Genomic DNA, 16425 nt, shown 5'->3' on the forward strand with positions numbered 1-16425 from the left:
AGCCCAAGTTTGTTATGTTAGGCCTTCGATGCCTGTCTGCGGTCACTCCTTCCACTAGGCCTCCACTGACCACACCACTGCTGTCCGTGTACCCCTGGAACCAATTTAAAATTGCCTACAGCCATGTGTTATTATTTTAGGCCTTCGATGCCTGTCTGCGGTCCATTCTTTCAACTACTACTACACTGACCAGGGCACTGCTGGCCGTGTACCCCTGGAACCAACATCAGAAAATATAAAAATAAGTATTTTGCTTATAAAAAAGAAAATACTGGTGAGATATCAAATGCAGACATTTTAACATTAAAAACAAACACACAACTCTAATCTGGTACAGTACTAAAAATGGCCACCAGCTACAATTACTTTCTCCTGCAAGTAGTTAACTGAAAGTTTTTTTAAATTGAAAACACACATATGGCATCCACCGAGTGTTGTCCTGTCGCGTCTTCTTTATATTATTGCCGAGAAGATGCAAAATAATGAAAATAATAAAATCATTAATTACCAAAATAATAGAGAAAGTCAACACCACATTGCAAATAAACATTCATTCCAAATAAAGAAGCAGGGCGCGTCCGAGGGTGAGTATATACCTAATAAGAATATAATCACCCTCGGACGCGCAATGCTTATTTCCAACAGCCTTCCTTCCTAAGAATCAGCCCTTCCGTCGTGTAGAGAGACGTTGTGTTACACTCCAAGGTGTTCCCCAGGTTGCCTTTCCTGAGCTTCGATCTTCCGGCTCTCGTTTAGTAGTTCTTGGAAACTACTCTGCATTAGGCCTTCAAATTGGGTATGGGGTGTAGAGAGATGGTGTGTTCCACTCCAAGGTGTTCCCCAGGTTGCCTTTCCTGAGCTTCGATCTTCCGGCTCTCGTTTAGTAGTTGTTGGAAACTACGCTGCATTAGGCCTTCAAATTGGGTATGGGGTGTAGCGAGAGGGTGTGTTACACTCCAAGGTGTTCCCCAGGTTGCCTTTCCTGAGCTTCGATCTTCCGGCTCTCGTTTAGTAGTTCTTGGAAACTACACTGCATTAGGCCTTCAAATTGGGTATGGGGTGTAGAGAGAGGGTGTGTTACACTCTAAGGTGTTCCCCAGGTTTCCTTGCCATTGCTTCGGTCTTCCGACTCTCGTTTAGTAGTTGTAGAAAAGTACACTGCATTAGGCCATACAAAATGGGTATGGGGTGGAGAGAGATGGTGTGTTACACTCCAAGGTGTTCCCCAGGTTGCCTTTCCTGAGCTTCTATCTTCAGGCTCTCATTAAATTGTGGTTAAATGGAACAACTGCATTTGGCGTACTAGTTGGTTTGGGGCCTACTATCGGTGTCTGCCACTCCTTGCTGTTCTCCTCCACTGAACAAAGCTGTGCCGCCTGTTTACTACGGTTGCCAATTTTGAACTGCATTTCGACTACTTACTGATTTGGCCCTACTCTCTGTGTCAGCCTCTCATTCCAGTTGTCCTCCACTGCAATGCCCCCTGGTTATTCCTGTGTTACCAATTTTGAACTGCATTTAGCCCACTTTCTTCTTTGGGCCTATATCTGTGTTTCCACTTCATCGTGCCCATTGCCCAGCCAGTGATAGATGAGTCTGCTGGTACATTGACCCATAACGCAACATTCCCCGTGCACGCTACACAACAACATTGTGACCCTGCTGAAAGTCAGGTTGCTCTTCCCGCATACCATACCACCTTACACGGGGACAAAGAGGAAGGTGCAGATGAAAGTGCAGGTTCCTTCATCAGGTGGGGGGAGGAATACTAGTTGGCGACGTCACTGGCACAGGGCCTCTCATAGTACGCAAAAGTGTTGCTGCCGGTGGGAGGCGCCCCCGCCGTGCAAACACACCGCTGTACTTTGAGGGGCCCTGTGCCAGTGCCAATGCCAACGAGTGGGCCCCCCCTGCTTGCTCAGGTTCACAGCACTTGCAAAGTTGAAATACTTACCTCTCCCTGCTCCACTGCCGTGACGTGGTCCAGATTTCCTGGGCCCACTAATTACTTGAACCAGCCCTACCCCCCACAACTTTAGCCAAATGACCCCCAATTTCAAATGCCTTCCAATTATTATAAGGTAAATTACGCTTGACAAGCTTCATTAAGAAGAATGGATGGTTTTGACATTAAAATGGCCACTCTAGGTGTTTTCCTGGCCCCCACTCACTGCCGACTATGCTGCCCCATTGACTTGCATTGGGTTTCGTGTTTCGGTCGATCCCGACTTTACGTCATAATCGGCCGATTTCACTCGACCCGACTTTGGACATAGTCGGGTTTCGCAAAACCCGGCTCGACTCTAAAAAGGTCAAGGTCGCTCAACTCTACTCACCACCTCTTGTGGCAGCCTTTTCCAGACCCAACCTTCCTGGACCCAACCAAGATTCACTGACATCACTATCTTCTAGTAACATCACATTTTTGTCATCATTAAGCCTTAGGGTACCGTCACACAGTGGCATTTTGATCGCTACGACGGTACGATTCGTAACGTTCCAGCGATATCCTTACGATCTCGCTGTGTCTGACACGCTCCTGCGATCAGGAACCCCGCTGAGAATCGTACGTCGTAGCAGATCGTTTGAAACTTTCTTTCATCACTGGATCTCCCGCTGACATCGCTGAATCGGCGTGTGTGACGCCAATTCAGCGATGTCTTCACTGGTAACCAGGGTAAACATCAAGTTACTAAGCGCAGGGCCGCGCTTAGTAACCCGATGTTTGCCCTGGTTACCAGCGTAAACGTAAGAAAAACAAACACTACATACTTACCTTCAGCTGTCTCTCCCCGGCGCTCTGCTTCTCTGCACTCCTCCTGCATCCTGTGTCAGCGCCAGCCAGCTGGAAAGCAGAGCGGTGACGTCACCGCTCTGCTTTCCGGCCACTGTGCTCACAGTCAGTGCAGGAAAGCAGAGCGTCGGGGACAGACAGCGGTAGGTAAGTATGTATTGTTTGTTTTTTTTTACTTTTACGATGGTAACCAGGGTAAACATCGGGTTACTAAGCGCGGCCCTGCGCTTAGTAACCCGATGTTTACCCTGGTTACCAGGGGACTTCGGGATCGTTGGTCACTGGAGAGCTGTCTGTGTGACAGCTCTCCAGCGACCAAACAGCGACGCTGCAGCGATCAACATCGTTGTCGTATCGCTGCAGCATCGTTTCAGTGTGACCGTACCCTTAGAATCATAGAATGTTAGAGTTGGAAGGGACTTCCTGGGTCGTCTGGTCCAATGAAGGATTCACTAAACCATCTCAGACAGATGTCTGTCCAGCCTCTGTTTGAATACGTCCATTGAAGGAGAACTCACCACGTCTCATGGCAGCCTGCTTCAGACCCAACCTTCCTGGACCCAACCAAGATCCAATGACATCATTCTCTTTCCCAGACAGTTACATCATACTCTTTCCCTTTCTTTTTGTCATCGTCAGTAATACCTAGAACTACCCAAGATCCTGTGATATCACTCTTTTCCAGTGACATTACCTTTCTGCTGAGATAATCGTCATTAGATATGGGTTAACCTTATGTTTCATAAATGATCGAATAAGGAAATTGCCGTAATTTACAATTAATTTAGGCCCAGATTATTGACTTACTCTGGCAGTGAAGTCTACAGCTGCTCCCCGACTTATGAGCAAGGTTGCGACATTAATGTTCCCATAGTGTGCGGCAATGTGGAGGGGTGTAAAGCCACTCTGGAAAGACCAAACAAGAGCAATGAAAATTTTATGGATTGGTCAACGATAGCAATATTAATTCACATAATTAATATCAAAAGCAAAGGCAATAACATTCTAAACCTATTGGCACACATAAAACATTAGCAGTAACCAGACCAATATTCTTGCTTCTGCTGCATTTGACTTATAGTTCAACAGTTTAAGCTGTCGACATTACTCACGGCCCGTTTTATCATCCGTAATCCTTCCGTAGCCCAGAACAGATTACATATTTAATTTTATTTTTTTATAGTTAAATACAAGTACATTTAATGTTGCCCATAGTATATGTGAGTCACTGCAATCTTTGAGCATAGGTATAATTTTTCTGCATGTTCTGGACACACAGGAGCAGACACCAGCATATCAGAGGATTCTCTAATGGGCTCATGCTTGACCCTAAAGGTCCAGCAGAAGAAAATTCCCTTTTGGAGAAAAGGTCCCCATGCACATTAGGCTAATGTCGTCCAATCTCACAAATATCGACAAGTTTGGCCACGATCTAATATGTATGGGGGCACCTGCCAACTGATCATCGGGAAGATATCAATCAGTCAAGTCCTATTTCAGACTGCAAATCGCATTTCTCACCCGGAGATAAGCCACTAGCCGACACGCCAACTGATGGCTTTCAAATGGAGTACACAGGAGCTCTCGGGCAAATGGTTGCTCCTCTGAATGGGAGAGCTGACTGAGATGGCGGTCAGTCGAACGCTGCCTCTAATCTGTATGGGGGCCTTTAGTGATGGAGACAATCAGATGCTTCCTACGAGGAACTGTACTCTATGTTTTTTACTTTCAACTAATGTATTCGATTTTTTTGTAAAGATGACAACAAAGTTCACAATGTGACTAGAAGTAGACATGGACATGCTCTGTGCGAATGGAGGGAGGGTGCTCAGAACAATTTCCCCTTGTTAGCCCAATGAACCCCAGTTCAACACTGCGTGACCAAGACTGATTTACTATTTCTATGTAATAGGTTCCTATTCAAACATTCTAAACTTTATTTCACATCTATTAACCTCTATTTATCTTGAAAACTAATATAGGAATTAAGAATGCGGTGCTAATAAATATACAAATATCATAATTGTGAATGTGAACGTTCTTCAACGAGCGTTGTAGCATATATGATGTCCACACATGGTGTTTGTCTACGTGGATGGAATACATACATTTATGCATATACTTCATGCCATGATCGTCCCATGATCTCCAAAATCAAAACCAGATAATTACATTATATGAGTGTCATACTCCCTACATGTTCACTTTTAGTGTGTCCTTACATTGATGATCTCTAACCTGTGCAGCCACCATGAAGTGCATGTGCAACCACAGATGGAGACCCATAGGTTTGAGGCCATCGCCTTTTATGAGAAAAACGACGGAAATCCAAACCAAATGCATACTCTAATGTTTCCTTATGGATTGGCTTTTGCTTAGAACACGAGATCACTGTATAATCGACCATTTACGCTATGGGATCTAGACTTTGCCAACTAATAACATGCAAACAGTCTTCAATTCATCCTTCAAACAATGTCTCTAATAAACTAGATGCAATTTGTAAAGAGGTAGCAAACATTTCAGCCATGCTAGCCGGTAAAGGGCTTCATAAGTGAGGGTCTGCCAAATTCTGGCAGAGATTGCTGGTTTGCTGACACCAGGTAAGTGCAAGTGTCATGCAGAAAAGCCTACTAGAAAAAACAGTCTAGGAAGCAGTGTTTGAGGACTGTCTGCAGCTCAGGACCAAGGCAATAAAATATTTACGAGGACGTCCCAAGCATTATGTGACATGCTGATAATTTGTTTCTCTGTTCCGGTTCTTTACTGCAGGCAGCCCCGTTTACAGTATTGCCTCCTATTGCACATGCTACCTTATAGTCTAAAGCAAATCAATACTACATAGGAGGCAACACAAAGAAGAGAAGGAGAAAGCAGCAGCAGTGCTAAGGTATGAGCAAGTGACTGCGTGTACATATATACCTCGGTTGTCCTATTCACCATCACCTATGTTTACACATTGGGAAGCAAAGAAGGGGAAAAGAATGAATGGTTAGTCCACCAGTGATGATATGGATGACATAGACTAATGGTCATATTATGGGATGTGGGTGACCACACGACAGGCAAAGAAGGGGAGTTACATCTTACAGATAAGTGTGAGCGTGGAATTCTGCATGCCTTATCATGCATGTTAGACAAAAAATTACGTGACCCTCAACAAATTATTAGGGTGTGACATTATACTGGATTACTAAAAAATATACAGAATTTTAGCACGTCTTATAGGATTGGCAATATCTAAAAAGAAATACATAATTTACTGATTGCGTTATTATGAGTTTGCAAAAATGGGTCATGTAAGATAACAGATTACAGCACAAAGCTAAGGTGACCCCCTGAGCGCAAAACTGCACCCATGTTGAGTTTGGAGTCGGCTCGTGTAGACGTTGTCTACATTAAAAAATCTAAATCTCAATTTTTTTTTTCTCAGAGTAATGGGACAGTCTGATGACCATGCTGGCTCAAATCTAGTCAATGCAGTGAGAAACTAATGGTATAGTAGCTTTGTGATAGATTAAAGAGAACCTGTCAGCAGGTTTTTGCTACCTCATCTGAAAGCAGCATAATGTAGGAAAAGAGACCCCGATTCCAGCGATGTGTCACTTAATTTATTGGGTGCAGCAGTTGTGACACAATCAGAGTTTATAGATGCAGCATATTGCAAAGATCAGAAAGCTGCCCCCGCCCACATCACAGTTTTCTGCGTACATTGTCTATAGACAGTGAGCTGCTAATCACAGGAGTGATAATGCCCTAAATGCGTTAAAATCATCAATGTGTTGAAACAACAGCACACAGCCTAATAAGTGATACATCGCTGAGTTCAGTAGTTTAACCTTAACAGCATGCTGTTCTCAGGTTACATAGCAAAAACCTGCTGACATATTCCCTTTAAGGTCTGTAGTGTTTCCTAGGCACAATATTATGTGGTGATCCCCCATTTATTAAGAAATAAGAATAACTAAAAAGCAAGTTATAGGTCAAAACTACAGTATTACTGCAGTACTATATGATGCAAAAATTAACAATGCCATATGTCTCGTAAGGCTGCCATATAGTGGACCTATATTAGTGCGATATTGTGACTAAATACTGCAAAATTTCTAAATAAACAAGTAAGTTTACTTTGATGCTGCAGGGGTGTGTAACGGACCTAGCAATGACCTATTCTCTGACTCCTCCTTTTTGTCTTTTCTATAACCCGACCTCCCAGACACTGGAACTCTGACATAATCTTCCCTTATAAGCTCGAAAACGACGAACAACCCATGAAAATAATTCTTGACTTCTTTTTGATTGAAACTAAGGGGAGATGCAGTGATGTACTACTGGCACTACTGTGTGTTGGCCGAGGTTCCTCTATGGCTACGTTCACATTTGCGTTGTTGGGCGCAGCCCCTATCTTTAACATGGGGGGGCGCATATGAGTTGTAATGCGTTTTACGACACATGCGTCATATTGACGCACAAGACAGGGCGCAGAGGACGCTACTTGTAGCGTTTTCCCTGCGCCGAAATTCCTGATCTTTACGATTTTATGACAACAAATGCGTCGCAAAATGCTGCGTTGTGTACATGCGTTGTTGGTTGCGTCGCCGACGCTGCGCCCAACAACGCAAATGTGAACATAGCCTAACCAGTAGGTCAATGCCAAGTAGCATACCTTTAATGTATGAACTTATACTTCTACAGGCATAGGTTATATACATGTTAGGGTTACTGATGTATAAAGTACTAACGCTAGCCTAGCTCGGGTTCTATAGGTTCCGGGAGTTGTAGTCGGCTGAGGTTTTCTCTAGCCCCACTACAGATAGCCTTGTCTGCAAGTCCTTGTCTGGTCACGTCCATTGTGCTTCTGTTCTATAATTACATGCGAGCCTCCTATAATAAAGTTTTCGCATCTGAGTGGCAGAGACATTCCTGTGAGCAGAATGTGTTGGCACATGCACTGCATAAATTAAAAGTAGATAATAAGAAATAAACTTAACTGGCAACTTAAAGCTGTGCCCATAAATTTCCAGAAAGGAATGACTAAATAAACAAAACTAGATGTTGGGGAGACAGAAGATTAATAGAAGGAAGGGCTTGCGGTGCAACTTGGGGAGATGCTTTGCTGGTAGACATTTGACTGCATTATAACATGCATTAAATTGTCTATTACATCCAAATAGAACAGACGAACCTTGGATTCCACATCGGCGTTGTGGTCATTCTGCAAGAGAAGAGCCGCTGCTTTCGTGTCGTCCTTCCGGGCAGCAATGTGGAGAGCTGGCAGGCGGACTTTTCCTTTAGTGTCATTTTCAAGAAGAAGAGAAACCACTTGGTCATGACCTTGCTGAAGGGCAACTGCCAGAGGCGTGAACCCATCCTGAGAAGGCAAATGGGGTGATTTCAATTTATTTCAACTGTTTCAGAAGAAGATAACTGAATAGCAATTGGCGGTGGAGATGTAAATGAGAGACAGCTATAAGGGGGTCTATAACCTAAACCTAAGGAAGAAACAGATTCCTGTCCCCATCATTCATTAAGGGGTTTCCCAAGACTTTCAACATTGGAGCAAATAACAATTGTTTAGTTTATTCACTATAGCCAAAGTGCTCCCGTTTTGGTAATTATCCATAGATCATATGACTATCATTGTACGCTTTGACTTTTTCAGAGATACCCGTATAATCAGTCTCATAACCCTGTTTCTGATATTCTACCCCCAAGATATAGAATGTCAAAAATAACGTGGCATTCCTGTGGTTGTATTGAGTTTCCCTAATTGTTCAGGTGTGGTCTCAGCTCAAAGTAGCCGGTTTTGCAATGCGTAGTGGAAACAACATTTTTTGGGAGTCAACAGCTGGGCAGTAGTTAGAGGAAGGAGGTCAGAGCGTACTATTCACTGTATAAAACTGTATAAAATGGTCCAATAACAGCATCATGGTAGTAGACAATTGGCACAGGGACCCAGAACCATGATATTACCAAGACATAAAAAACAACTGTTCAGGAACCATTAGCCCAAGTGTAACACGTACCTCTGTAGCAAGACTTTGACTTGCTGCATTGTCTAGCAAAAATTTCACAACTTCCAAGTGGTTTTCCTGTGCTGCCATATACAGTGGCGTGAATCCATTCTAAAAGGAAAAAATTATAATACAAAAATAAATACATTTGCAGTTGAAGCCAGGATATTTTGTAAAATTTTTACTTCTCCACTGTAAGGAAGCATCTCTTCAACATAAACATTCCCTAAGGGCAGTGGTTCCCATCCTTTCTATGATTGGAATTTGGAAATTTATGAAATTTTTTTTTATTCTGCCCTTCCAAGTTTTTTTTTTTATGTAGGGATGCATAAGTATTCTATCTAGTTAAGAATTAGTTAACTGCTTTGTCCGCCACCATGCCAAGCATCCTGAGACTGAAATACTTGTGCTATCTCTACTCGTGTTGTGTTCTTGGGACCTACTGGTCATGATCCAGAGAAATGTGGTTGGGCATTCCTGCAGTAGATATAAGAAAACCACCACAAAAATCACGGACTGTTCAGAAATTTAGAAACCTTGATGAAAAATGTCATCCAACGTTTCAAATACAAGTTATCATATGGTAGACTTAATACGATAGAAATGACAATAAGCATTAAAATTACTGTAATAATTCCTAATTAATCATTCTATTGTTTTACTTACGGTATATTTAAATACCACGCGACAATTTCCTCATCCCCTCTTGCCATAAAACTTCATTTTTTCCAAGGACATTTACTTTTACCTTCACCAAACTAGCTCCGATTCATAAAGCATTGAAGCTTGTGTGCAGCCTACTGGGAAGTGTTTTTTTTTTTCTATCATGCCCTTGAATAACCTTCTTTAATGACTTGAAGTCATTTTGATGACATTTTCAGTGATTTACTTGCAACTAATACTGTAACATCTAAGCCCTGGTGCACCCGCTGGACTGGAGTTCTCTATGCTTTAGTTTGTTCTTGCTATTGATTAAATATATTTTGACCTCTTCTAGGGACCGTACCATCATTGATAATCCTGTCTTAAATAATTATCAGGATTGAAAAATTATTTTAGCTGAGAACACTCCTGGTGTAAGGAGAAATTGGTAGGGCAGATACCAAAGCCCAGATACAGATTGACTTTCATGAACTTTTGATAATGCAACCATCTTCTGATTCATATATGGTCACCATGGCTGCGCATTAAGGCTACGTTCCCACGATGAGTTTTTAGCAAAATTTTTAAGCTGTGTACGGTAATTTTCAAAAAATGCAAATAACCTATTTGACTTTATGGGTGCAGAAATGGTACAAAAAAATTGCAACACCAAAAGCTCATTATGGGAACCTAGCCTAAAGACAGATTAGAAAATTTCCATTTCACTAAAAGGAAAATGCATATATGAACCACGAGTATAGAAATAGTTATACATACAAAATGCAATTAAACGAGACAAAAGAAAGGGGCAAAACACTTTTATACAACACTATGAAAAAAAGAAGTAGAAAATGTGCTTTAGGCTTCTTTCACACTAGCGTCGGGCTCGGCCCGTCACAGTGCGTCGGGCCGAGGTTACCGATGCTAGCGTTGTAAGCGCCACACAACGGGTGCAGCGGATGCAGATTTTCATCGCATCCACTGCCCCATTGTGAGGTGCGGGGAGGTGGGGGAGCAGTAGAAAAAGCAGTCCGTCGGCAGCAAAAAACGTTACATGTAGCGGTTTTTTGTGCCGACGGTCCGCCAAAGCACGACGCATCCGTCGCACGACAGATGCGACGTGTGGCAATCCGTCGCAATGCGTCGTCAATACAAGTCTATGGGGAAAAAATGCATCCTGCAAGCACTTTTGCAGGATGCGTTTTTTCTGCAAAACGACGCATTGTGACGGATTGCAGTTAACGCTAGTGTGAAAGTAGCCTTACATACACAATACTGTGCAAAAGTTTTAGGAAGTTAACTAAATTTGTGCCTCCCTCCTATAAAATGTAACTTAAACAGTACTATGTAAAAGTTTTAGGTAGGTGTGTAAAAAATGCTGCAGCGTAAGAGTGCTTTCAAAAATAGAAGTGTTGCCAGTTTCTTTTTTATCAATAAAATTGAAAGTGAAAGGAACAAAACAGAAATCGAAATAAAATCAATGTTTTGTTGTGACAACCTTTTACCTTAAAAGGAGCATCAAAACATCAATTTTTCTAGGGATACATGTGATGCAAAAAATCAGAGGAAAAACAAAAACGTTGTCGCGGGCACTGTCACGATGAAGGCCAGGATGAGAAGGTGTAGGGAAGCAACAAACATCTATTAAAAGACAGCAGCACGTTTCAAATCGAGCTGATTTCCACATCATACATGACAGCCTGACGAAGAAATCAAACTGATTTTGAAATGCGTTGCTGTCTTTAAAGGGACACTGTCACCTGAATTTGGAGGGAACAATCTTCAGCCATAGAGGCGGGGTTTTTGGGTGTTTGATTCACCCTTTCCTTACCCGCTGGCTGCAATATTGGATTGAAGTTCATTCTCTGCCCTCCATAGTACACGACTGCGCAAGGCAAGATTGCCTTGTGCAGGCATGTACTACGGAGGACAGAGAATGAACTTCAATCCAATGTTGCAGCCAGCATGCAGCCAGCAGGTAAGGAAAGGGTGAATCAAACACCCAAAAACCCCGCCTCCATGGCTGAAGATTGTTCCCTCCAAATTCAGGTGACAGTGTCCCTTTAATAGACGTTTGTTGCATCCCTACACCTTCTCATCACGGTCTTCATTGTGACAGCACCCACCGCAATCTTTTTTCTCTAACTTTTTGCAGCTCAATTCTTTCAGTCAGCAGTTTTGTCTGCTACACTAATGATCTCATCAAAGTTGAACCTGACCTGCACAACTCCGGCAGGTGAGCAGATTCCATCTACTCTTCCCTGTTTCTCATCACCAGGACTTCACCATGGACCACTCTTATTTTGTCTTCTAGGTACACTTCCATACAGTCAGGGATTTTGCAGGATTTTAGTCATGTGTATGAGTAACAGAAACAGCTGTGCAGGAAGCATAGAACTGGGTGAAGAATAGCCAAACGCTGTCTTCCGCAACTTCACATTTGTAGCGGTTTCATGTCACACGTCATGCACCATGTTAAGACTGAGCACAGCAAGAAGATACTTATACTGCAACAGCCAGGTCTCAAACAGTCAAAGATTTCAAAGCAGACTGGGAAATCCAAGTTGTACTATTCAAACTCCTCTGAAGAAGCACCAAGAAATGGCCAGTGTTGCGGACCGTAGTTACAGTGGTTGGCCATGGAAACGTAGTGCAGCAGGTAAATGACACACCATGCTTAGTTCCCTTCGAAATCAGAAGCTGGCAGCCATGTCATCAGCTCAGAACGGGAGGCAACCAATGGGGCTTAGCTACACCCATCTTTTGTTCAAATAAATCTGGCCAGAAATAGTCTTTTTGAAAGCGTTGTAGCCAAAAACCTACCTTTGAAGTGGAAACAAGACCAAGTGACTCAACTATGCATAAAAACAAAGGAAATAGGGTGAGGAAAAATGGTAGCATGTGCTTTGGACTGATGAGTCAAAAAGTGAATTATTTGACTGTAACAGAAGGTAGTTTAATGCCGAAGTGCTGGAGAGCGGAACAATAATGATCATCTGTAGGCAACAGTGAAGCATGGCGGAGAGTCCCTGCAAGTTTGAGGCTGCATTTAAGTAAATGAAGTTGGGGATTTAGTCAGGATTAATGGTGTCCTCAGTGCTAAAAAATACATGCAGATATTTAACCATTATGTAATACCATCAAAGAGGCTCCAAATTTATTCTGCAGCAGGACAACAAGCCCAAACATACAGCTAATGTCAAGAACAAAATTCAGCGTAAAGAAGAACAAGGAGTCCTGAAAGTGATGATATGGCCTACACAGAGCCCTGATCTCCACATCATATGTCTGGGATCACATGAAGACATCCATGGTTAGTTCCAGATTTGAAGCAACCTCCCTGCTGAGTTCCTTCAAAAATTCTGTGCAAGTGTAGTTAGAAAAATGAATGCTTTGATGCGGTTTTGAAAGCAAAGGGCGATCACGCCAAATACTGATTTGATTCAGATTTTTCTTTCATTTATTCACTTTATTTTTTCCAATTAGTAAAATGGAAAGTTTTATTTTTACACTTCTATTATTTTAAAAGCTTTCTTACTTTGCAGCATTTTTGCACACCTGCCTAAAACTTTTGCACAGTACTGTACATCAAAAGTATTTCTACAGCATGGTTAATCTATATGATACCATACTTGAAAGCCGCAGCCTAGGGGACAGTGTAATCTTTTCTAAGTGGCAGGGACATGTTCCTGATGTTCTGCACTTGGTGTTTGCTTCTGCGATTAAAATGAGATAATCAGGGGAATAGTGTGGAAAATTCCTGTACAGACCCTGATGTAAGGTTACAATGGCGAGATTAGCCGGGAATGCATTTTGTACACAGATAGGTGAAGCCATTACTTCCCATTGGCTTGAAATGGGCAGACGTTGTTGAGATGCAAGGCACAAATTATCCTGGAATGTTTTCAACAGATTTTGATATGGGACAGATTATTATTCATTATTGACCTAAAAAAGCAAGGGATCACAACCTAAGGGAAAAGGGAATCATTCCTCCCCTCTTTCCCCATGATCTAGATGACCCTTCATATGCCTGTGTATTTCCTAATATTTTATTGATTTTTATGGAAACTGTACAATTCTTAAAGGGGTTGTCTGGTCTTAGGTTACAAGTCTACAGTCACTCTATGTACTAAAACAAGCCTCGGTTGCATGCTATATGCAGGGTGGTAGCACTAAGTAGTGGCCCACCCTAAGAGAAGATATGCACCAACTCCTTGTCGGGGTATCGCCACCTGGCCCAGGGTCCTACTCCTTCCATCTTGGTAAGCACCATCCCTGTATGGGATTTATAACTATTACTGCTTGTATTATATGATGTTGCTTCTCTTGGGAGGTTCTTTCCATGGTTCACTTACTGTTATACTAGCACCTTAGACATCTGGTTTCCGGATTTGTGTCTTATTCCTGGAATGTGTCACATAACATGTTTCTATAACTTTTTACTGTTTTCTAATAAAAACTGATCTTTTATCTCATCCACCTGAGTACTCCTTATCCTCCTTTCTTCACATAGTCACTCTATGTGACTGCAGACTTGTCAGTCCCCAAATCGTGTGCAGTGTGAGGTTTCTCTGGTGCTGGAACTGGAAGCAATGTGAGTGTGACCACAAGTATGTGATTTGCATACGTGCAGTCAAGTGCTGACTAGACGTACCTGACACGTCTAGTCGAAATGTGGCCAGAAGTATGCAAATCACATCCTTCCGGTCAAGACTGGAGAATCCTCACAGCGCGCAGTGCACTCGATGTGAGGATTCACAAGTCTGCAGTCACATACCTGGACTGCAGACTTGTAGCCTAAGGCAAGACTGCACCCGATCTGCCTGAAGCCAGTGGAACACCGCAACTCTACATTGCTTAATGGCTACTGCCGATAGCTGAGGCTTCTTTCTCATTCACTTGCATGGGAGAATGATAGCAGCCAATAAATAATGTACAGAGCTGCAGTGTACTGCTCCATTCATTGTTTACATCCAGTCAATGCCAAAACAGATATCAGATGATCATGGGGGTGATGGGTTTCGCAACCCCACCAACATCAATGTGTAAGTCCCAGATAACCACTTTATCAATGTGCCAAGAGACTGCCGAGGCCAGTGATTGACTAAATGGTCATGTGGGTGTCACTAGAGTATACACAGATGGGTGGCAACCACCAGATCGGCAGCACTGGTACAGCAGAGGAATTAACAGACAAGTCATATTGTTTTATTATTATTGTTTTCTTTTGACACAGGACTGCACAGACCTGTTTTATAGTCCTAATTCTTCCCACTAGGGGGTTAAACATACAATTATACTATATAATAATAATATATTTGCACTATAGTTTGTACAGTAATTTGTTTTACTTTTTCTTTTCTGTGTTTGCATTCCTTCAACTTGACCAAACATTGTTAAAACCCCTAAAAATAAATCTGTTAAGCTGTTTTATCCCTATTTCTTGTGTGTACTAAGCTTTGCTTAGGGTAACCTTAGTTAACCAATGTATAAGATAAAGATCATCCTGCCATTTTACAGAGCACCCAGCAAGATGTGAGCTGAGTTGGGTCCCTTTAAAGGGAACAGTGGCCCATTACATAGAGTCTGTCATCAGGTTTTCGTTATGTCATCTGAAGACAGCATGACGTAGAGGTTAAAACACTGAATTCAACAATGTGTCACTTATCAGATGCTGTTATTTGCTTACAATGAAGGTTTTATGATTAGGACATTGTCATTGCTGGGACTAGCTGCCCTGTGCCAAGTGGTCCGACCACGCCCCCTCCTGTGATAAGCAGCTCACTGCCAATGTACAGAGAAAGCTGTGGTGTGGGCACTGGGCAGCTTTCTCAACTGTGCTGGACTGTACATCTAAGAACTCTGGGTCACAACGTTTGCACCTAGTAAAATAAGTGACACATTACTGGAATCAGGGTCTCTTTTACTACATTATGCCGTTAACTGATGAGGTAGCAAAAAACTGGTGACAGATTCCCTTAAATGGTCACCTTTTGATTTGGGGATTGGTAAAAGCCAAAATTGAACTACTGTATCAAATTGCTAAAAAATGCCAATAATACGCCCAAAAATAGATAGCAGCTACCACCCATATCTTGAAAATAAGTTAATCCAGACCCCTTTTCATTTGCACTTCAAAGGCCAGTAAAATAAGCTATTAATCTACTGAATGACTTTGGGAGACGCAGCTGTCATCCTTACATTATACCATCTTCCTCAAGCAGCTGAACAAAGATCTGAAAAAGGAAACTACCGTAGATGAGTTGGAGGTCAAAAGGGTCTCAGTAGTGTAGGAGTCCTAGCACTGTCGATCAAGGTGCGATTTTAGTAACTGATACATGTCGCACCTTCGCTGCTTTTACTATTTCACAATTTATTACATTTCTGTATCCAGCTAAATAATTTTTCGATCTGTTCTTTGCTTACACTAGGAAAGGCGGAAATGTAGCTGACTGCACTCTCACTCTCTCATTATCTATTCAGACCATGTAACAATGCAGTTTACGCGACTGTACTGAGGACACACGAGTACCGGCTCATAAGTCGTCTGGGCAGAAATTGCTCTAAGGATACTATCGTCTCAAAAAGTCATGGCACATCACTAGGATATGCCAATACTTTAGGATATGGCAATTATACGATCTGTGGGGAAGTTTGACCTTCTACCAATGACAAGCAGAAAATACTGAAAAAAAAAAGAAAATACAAGTAATGTAAAGTCATTACAAAGTTACTGAATATTGTAAAAAGTTTTTATACAACCTACTGTGAACAGAGGGCCCTAATTTTTAGGAACTGCTGCAAGAAAAAGTAAGTGAACCCTTTGGAAAAAGGCTCTGTTCAAATATCCATATATTTTTTTCTGTTTCTCTTTTCTGTAGAACAAACAAATGCGACAAACGGAACAGATGAACTGAATTAGCGCGTACATTAGTGTTTCTAAGGCCGGGGTCACTCTTGCGTGTGTGATGC

The 16425-nt window shown here is 42.2% G+C and overlaps 1 protein-coding gene across 34 annotated transcripts in view; it reads right to left on the minus strand.

The window, feature by feature from the left end:
- The window catches only part of ANK3 (ankyrin 3), an 853965-nt gene that overhangs the window by 274033 nt on the left and 563507 nt on the right, over nt 1-16425 (minus strand). For all 34 annotated transcript variants that reach the window (XM_069753584.1, XM_069753587.1, XM_069753586.1 and 31 more), the window contains 3 exons: nt 8821-8919; nt 7980-8165; nt 3602-3700 (listed from right to left, as the gene is read on the minus strand). In XM_069753584.1, coding sequence (XP_069609685.1) covers nt 3602-3700; nt 7980-8165; nt 8821-8919 — 384 coding nt within the window. The remainder of the gene's footprint in view (nt 1-3601; nt 3701-7979; nt 8166-8820; nt 8920-16425) is intronic.

Source organism: Ranitomeya imitator, chromosome 2 (assembly GCF_032444005.1).
Source record: "Ranitomeya imitator isolate aRanImi1 chromosome 2, aRanImi1.pri, whole genome shotgun sequence".
Taxonomy (NCBI): Eukaryota; Metazoa; Chordata; class Amphibia; order Anura; family Dendrobatidae; genus Ranitomeya; species Ranitomeya imitator.